Source organism: Entamoeba dispar, genomic scaffold (genome assembly GCF_000209125.1).
Source record: "Entamoeba dispar SAW760 scf_1105229462529 genomic scaffold, whole genome shotgun sequence".
Lineage (NCBI taxonomy): Eukaryota > Evosea > Mastigamoebida > Endamoebidae > Entamoeba > Entamoeba dispar.
Genome location: NW_001855238.1, coordinates 26,284 through 33,684, shown reverse-complemented (window position 1 = coordinate 33,684; position 7,401 = coordinate 26,284). Strand labels below are relative to the sequence as shown.

The following is a 7,401-nucleotide window of genomic DNA, read 5'->3' as shown; positions in this document are numbered from 1 at the left end:
TTTATTACATTCTTCTATTATTTTGTTCATTTGATTCTTTATTATTTCAACTACTTTAATTGTTTCTTGACTTTTTTCTATTATTAATTTTCTTCTTCTTTCTGTTTCATCAATCCTATCAAATATTCCTTCTCCTCTTTAAATTGCTTCTGAATATGTTTCATCTGGTTTTATTTCAAATATTTCATTTTTAATACTTCCTAAATAATATTGATAATGTTTATTAATATCATCAATTGATTGTTGAATATTTGGAAGTGTTTCTATTTCTTCTTTAAAGAAATGAGTGTTCTTGTTTATTAACTCTTCCATTTTAATTTAATTAATATCAGATTAAAATAAGATGATTAAATAAATACACGTTTATAACACATTATTTTATTTATTTTAATAAATGTTATTTCATTTTTTATTATTTTAAATAACAATAATAAAAACAAGAAAATAGAAGATAATAAAAAATAAGAAATAACAAAACATCTCATCATAATTAATGATAATATCACATAATAATGATAGAAATGAAAATGAAATAGAAATGAAAATACAACTAATCATAAAAAGTATATAATTAAGTGTTATTACTTTTATTTTATATTATTCATTATTCTGGTGGGATTAACAACACGTCTATTTATTATTTATTTTATTGTTTATTTATTCTTTCTTGTTTATTTATTCTATTTCTATAACAAGATTAATAATGTGTTACATCTAAATAAGTCAATACAAATACTATTGTTTCTTTAAAAAAATACAGAATTTCTTCAAAACTGATAAATATTATTATTTCAATTTATAACATCATTAATATGAATAGTTATTGAGCAACAGTTTATTTTTAAATAAATAACACTCTTTTAGAAGTTAAATGAGAAATATAATAAATGATATAAAATGAATAAAAAAGATAGAAATAGAACATATTCAATTTTATTCAATAAAACAAGTGATTAATGATAATACTTATTCATTAATTGATCATTAACATCATCTATCATCTATTCAGATGATAAAAATGATAAATTAATATATTTTAATGAATTGAAATATTTAAAACAATTTTAAATATGATTTATTTAAAAATGTCAACATAATTCTTAACTGATTATTTATCATCAAATTTCAATTTTACATGAATGAAACAATTGATAAAACAAGAAGAAAATGAAAATGAAAAAGAAATAATAATGAGTTAATTAAGTATTAATAGAAGTTGTGTCTATTGTTCCTGGCTCAGTGGAGACTAATCCCGTCAATGAGTCTTCGTCTTGTAGTTCAACTACATATGTTTGATTGTGTAGAATCAGTGTTCCATGACATCCATCATGTTTTTAATTACAAGGTTTTTAATTTCTTTAGTGATGTCAATTTCGATTTTTAATTCTTTAATTATTTTAATACTTTCCGCATTTACTAGCCCATTAATCGAAATTACTACTGGAATTATTTTAACATCCTTTATTTTCTCTATTTTCATTACCATATTTTTTAATTCCTTGTACATATTTCTTTTCTTCCAATACCCTCCATTAATATTATGATCTGCAACAATAGTCATATCAAATATTAGACCAGTTATATTCTTTTTATCTAGTACATATATATCTGGTCTTTTATGATATAGTCCATCACTTTTTGGCATTATTTGTTTGTTCAATATCATAGTGATGTCGTTGTATTGGAACACTGTTTCATATGGGGGTTTCTTGTATTGTTTATTTAATGTGTATTTTCTTATTAACCCCTCCCATATGATAATGCCAATATGGTCATGTTTCTCCATTTGTGATTTTTTATGACAAATACAAGATAATAGAATGTGTTCTAGTGTGTATATCTTGTCTTTACAAAGTGGGCAGTACTTCAATCTTTCATTTTTTAGTATTTTATCTTTCCTGTACATATTGAATATTGCTCCATCTTGTATTTTAGTTAATTGAAGAAATGTATTTTTCTTTATATTGATGGACTTCCATGCATTTATTGTAGTAGTTTTATCTACAAATTTTGACTCGAACCATCTTCTAAAATGTCCACTTGTTTGATTTCCATTTTTTGATGTATTGGTCGTTCATTAATTTCTTTATTTTTACTACTACTTCTTTTTCTTTTTTATTTTCACTTCATTTATTATTTCTTCTATTTTCGTTTCTGGGATCTTATGACTTAGGACTTTTTTAATTCTATTCAATATTCATTTCTTGGAATACTATCTATCTAATATTTTATTTCTTATTTCACTCTTGTACAATAGTACATTACTGTTCTGATTAATTCAATAACATATTCGTCCCTTAGGCTTATTAATCATTCACCCATTTCATTTATAGGGACATATAGACGGTCTTTGGAGTTACAACAAATGTATTTTGCATTTCTTAAATATTTTCTTATCTCCAAATCCATTTTATCTAGGTCAGTTACCTTCCAATTTACTACTGATGCTGAATATCTGAAGATTGGTATTACTTCATTATTAATTCTTGTAATATAACTTCTATTACTACTTTCATCACTATTTATTTCTTCCATTTTCTTCATCATCTTTTCTTTGATGATTTTACAATTGAAGGTATCATTAATTTCATCGGACTGCCATACTCCTAAATATTTATACAAGTCCTCTCCTTCAATTAATGTGATGTTTTGCATTCAATCTGGTATTTTATTAATGTTCTTTAATACCATTCCTGATTTCTTTTCATTTCCATCCTTATTCCACTTATTATTTCTTTAATTTCATTGTGGATTGTTCCCATTTCTTCACTACTTTGTGTCATTATTCTCAATTCATCCATATACAATGTATGGTTTGATTTTGGGAACTTCTCTTCTATGATTTGAGAAATTATATTCATTTGGATGATGAAGAGTAGAGGGGATAAGGAATCACATTGTAAAATTCATCAATTTAATACATCCTAGATATTCGTTGTATTTATATCATATGAATATCTTCAATCTGTTCATCATACTTTCTACAATGTCTATGATGACACCCTCTACATTAAAATATTTAAGTGTTTCTATTACCCATTCATGATTTACTGAGTCATATGCTTTCTTAATGTCATAATATGACTCTACATATTTTGTTTATTTCTCTTCTTTTTGCTGCTTTAACATATAACTGTTAATTAATCCTTCTTTATTATCAAGAGATTGCAGTTTACATCCCAACTGATTTTTACTAATTTTTAATGATTCACTATTCATGTTAATTCTATTATGAATCTTCTCTTTCAATATGGAGGTAAATATTTTCATAATTACATTTGTACAACTGATATGACGATAATTAATGACATCGTTCATATCACCTCCTTTGTTGATTAATATAGTTCTTCCACTTACCATATCTAGAGAGATGTTTTCATTGAAGTTTAACCAATCATTGAATATATTAAGAATGGAATCTCTTGATGATGACATTCTCTTCTAATAATACAAATATATAGTGTCAATACCTGGTGCTTTCCAATTACTTATTTTCATCATTCTTAAATTTAAATCATCCAATGTGATGATGACACTATCATAATTCCTGTATCTTTCATTCCACGAGGTGATTTGTTTTATTTTCCAATGTTCCTTATTTAATATCACCTGTGTTTCATATAACGATTTCAAATATTCTAAAGTAATATCGTTATTTGGGTATATTTCATTTTGTGTTTCTTCTTTATTTTAATTTTCTTATTAGAATCAAACATAATTTTATTTGTATTGATTCTGACATTTTCATTCTTATTAAATTTAATTCTTTCTTTAATCATTATCATCATATATTTTAGGTACTTTATTTTTTCTTGTGATTTAATTTTAATTTCATCTGCATCTTGTTCATTTAATCTCATGATACATTTTATTTTGTACCATTCCATTGATTAGATCTTCTAATCTATTTATTTTCCTTAGGATTTCTTTTATTTCATCAAATTTATCTCATTTAAATTTATTTTGGAGATAATAATACATACACATTGAAATCATTTTCATATCTTCTTGTAGATTTTCTATTCTCCTGACCATACCCATTTATTATTTATTTCTCTTATTAATTTATCTGATTCTTTCATTTTCTAGTAGTAATTAATATTTACACATTTATCTATCTTCATTCCTTTAACTTGAGTGATGATAGAGTTAATATATTCATCATCAATATCAGTAGAGTTATTTTTTATGATAATGTTTTTATTATTGGATTACACTCTACTTTCCCTTCTATGATGGAGTTCACTTTCATTTTAATATATCTTTTAGTTGTTTATTTTATTTTATGTGATATTTTAATATTATTAATGTATTCTTTATCATTATTTACATTAATATTTATTACTTTTATTATGCTTTCTATTTGTTCATTTCTTAATTTCTTATTTAATTTCTTATTTAACCAATTAATTGCAAAACAATACAACACATCAATTAAAATTCTATTTGTTTGATTTGTTGTGTTTTCTTCTCTTCTTGATTGATTATTATTTCTTGTTTTTTGATATTCAGTGTTTTGCTCTCTTCTATTTCCAGAATTGTCTTTTTCATAGTTGTAGTTTTGTTCATTTGTATTGTCCATGATGATGATGTTCTCAGTATTTGTTGTGTGTTTATCACTAGGGTCATTGTTTTCTTCTTCTCCAGTTCCTTCTGGGATAAAAAATTTTCGATACTTTCTTGTTGTTTTGATATTATTTGTTTTTGTTCTTCATTTTCTCTTTGTGTATGGTCTAATGCTTTTCTTGTTATTTCTGCAATCTCATAGTTTTGAATCCCACTTTTTTGATATACAGAGATTTGATTTTCTTTATCTCTTATGTTCTTCTCTAGCAGCTCAGCACTCTTCTCCAGCTCATCAGCCCTCTTCTTCTCCAGCTCAGCACCTTTAAGGACTTCGTCCTTCTCCTTCTTCAGCCTCTCACAGCTAGCTCGGAGAATGAGGATGGTTTCATCCTTGCCTCCTACTTCAATGTTCCTTCTACCATTTGTTTCATTTATTTTTCATTGTAGTGTATTATTTTATTATTTTAATTTAGAGTTTTCTTATTTCATTAAATGTAGTTTGAATATTGTTCATTTGTGTTTGAATATTTTCTATTTCTTCTTCAAACTCTTTCCTGACTGTTTCTCGTGTTTTTTTGAATCATTTCATTTGAAATGATTTGTTCTTCTTTCTTTTTTTGTTTGAAGTTCTTTAATAATTTATTCTATTTCTTTGATTTTATTTTGAAATATGTTAATTTCTTCTTTGTTATACTCTTCTTCTTCTTTATCTTGTGTTTTTTATTTATGTTATTTTTAATTTATTATTGTTGTAGTTTTATTTCATTTCTTTGTTTCGATTTTTGTTTTTGATTCATTTTTCATTTGTTTTAATATCTTCTTCATTTATTTTGTTTTCTTCTTTGTTTTTCTTTATTATTTTATTATTATTGAGTATACTTCTTGGAGGATATTATACATTTTCTTTATCTTCTTATCTTTTATGTATTTCTGATTATTCTCATTTCTCCAATTATCTTGTTATTCTTTTAATTTTCATTTGAATTTCATTTGTTGTCAACCATTTAGATTTCTTATTTGTATAATGTTTATTATCATTATATTTACATTGTTTTTTATTTTTATTCTTCTTTTTCTATCACTTTTCTCTTGTAATTTCTTTTATCATTATTATTATACATTTTATTGTTATTTCACTCTTTCTTTTCTTTAAATATGAATACCTGTTTCTTGTTTGGTTTTCTTTACAATACTCTATTACATTACTCAATATCCATGGCAACAAAATATGATGTATATTCTGCATTGATAAAAGGAACTCAAATACTATAAAGATATAATAAATACAGGTTATTAACAACAAATTTTAATCAAAAACAAATCTTGAAGTATTTATTGGAAAGTCCTTCAAATAATATTGTATCTTTTTGAGAAACCCTATAAGAACTTAAAAATTTTTAGTCCAATCAAATTTTGTTAATCAATGGAACAACTTGTGTCACTTGTTGAAGATAAATTAAAAGAGGTTTTTGAAGAAGAACGTAAAAGAAATGTCTGCCATCCATTTCAAGGGGAGTGTGTTGATGTAATGGAGAAATTTGTTATGGGACCAGGCAAACGATTGAGACCACTAAGCTTGCTGTTGTTCTTTATTGGAGGAGGAGGAAAGATCGAAGAAAGAAAGGGTGTAATTCGTACTGCATGTGCAATGGAGTTATTACATGACTCAACACTTGCACATGATGATATAATGGACGAAGATGAATTGAGAAGAAATGCACCAACAGTAGTAAAGACATTTTATGATAAATATGTTGAAAGAAATAAAGAAGACGTCAAAACAGAAAAGTTTTTATTTATTTCTCGTGGTACTACTTATGCTAGTTCTATTGCTATTATGGTAGGTAATATTCTCTATTCAATGGCACAACGACTTTGTTTAGAGTCAGGAAGTAATATAGCAGAGATGTTGTTAGAGTTATTTGATGTATTAAATTATGGACAAATACTTGATATGAGTTGTTTAAGCACTGTAGAAGATTATAAATTAAATGTTATTATGAAAACTGCCATTTTCTTTAAAACAACTGCTTGTATAGGATTAACGTTAGCTGGTAGATCAGAACATGACATTGAAATTGGAAAAGAATGGGGAGAACATTTTGGAATTGCATTCCAAATGAGAGATGATTTACTCGATATTGATCCATTAAATGGTAAGTTAAGAAAAATGGGAAGTGATATCAAAGAAGGAAAGAAAACAGCAGTTGTTTGGACTGCATTAAAAGAAGGAGTATTGAGTAAAGAAGATAAAGAATTTGTAGAAGGAATTTTAAAATTAAATGAAAAGGCATTTGACAACCAAGAAGCATTTACTAAATTCTTGAACATTCTACGTGGAAAACCAAGTGAAATTGTTAGACAAGAAATCAAGGAACATCACCAAAAAGCAATTGATGCATTAAAACAACTTCAACTCAAAGAAGAAGGTTTTTCATATTTACAACAAATAACTGATTTGTTGTTACATTAAGTCAATGAAAACAATTTAATTCTTTTCTTCATTTAAGATATTTTTGTTGGTTTTAAAATATTTTCTTTAGAATTTGATGGAATAGAAGAATATAATTTTCAATGTAAATGATAAAGTTATGAAAGATGTTCTATTCATAATTCATGATACAGAGTTATTTTTAGATAATTAGAAACTCTGCACTGAATTATATAAGATTCTCTAAATTGGTTTCATAATCTATGATTCCTCTTTCTATATTTTTATGTATTCTTTTTCTTTTGTACATTTTGTCATATTCATTATAAATATGAAATGTTTCAATATCAGCAAATAATTTTCTTGAATATTTATTTAATGGAATTAGATGAAAATGAAATCGT

General features: G+C 25.1%; 1 protein-coding gene across 1 annotated transcript, besides 5 other annotated features; it reads left to right on the top strand.

Moving 5' to 3' along the window:
• Window position 1: 1 nt before the first annotated feature.
• Window positions 2–554: a repeat region.
• A 75-nt stretch (window positions 555–629) lies between these two features.
• Window positions 630–686: a microsatellite.
• A 326-nt stretch (window positions 687–1,012) lies between these two features.
• Window positions 1,013–1,087: a sequence feature (AT_rich).
• A 97-nt stretch (window positions 1,088–1,184) lies between these two features.
• Window positions 1,185–1,257: a repeat region.
• Window positions 1,194–5,826: a repeat region.
• Window positions 5,827–5,989: 163 nt separating this feature from the next.
• EDI_237520 (geranylgeranyl pyrophosphate synthetase, putative) lies at window positions 5,990–7,039 on the top strand (the record flags this gene model as incomplete). Its single annotated transcript, XM_001739902.1, has 1 exon — window positions 5,990–7,039. The coding sequence occupies one exon, from the start codon at window positions 5,990–5,992 to the stop codon at window positions 7,037–7,039; it is 1,050 nt and encodes a 349-aa protein (XP_001739954.1).
• Between the last annotated feature and the right edge of the window lie 362 nt (window positions 7,040–7,401).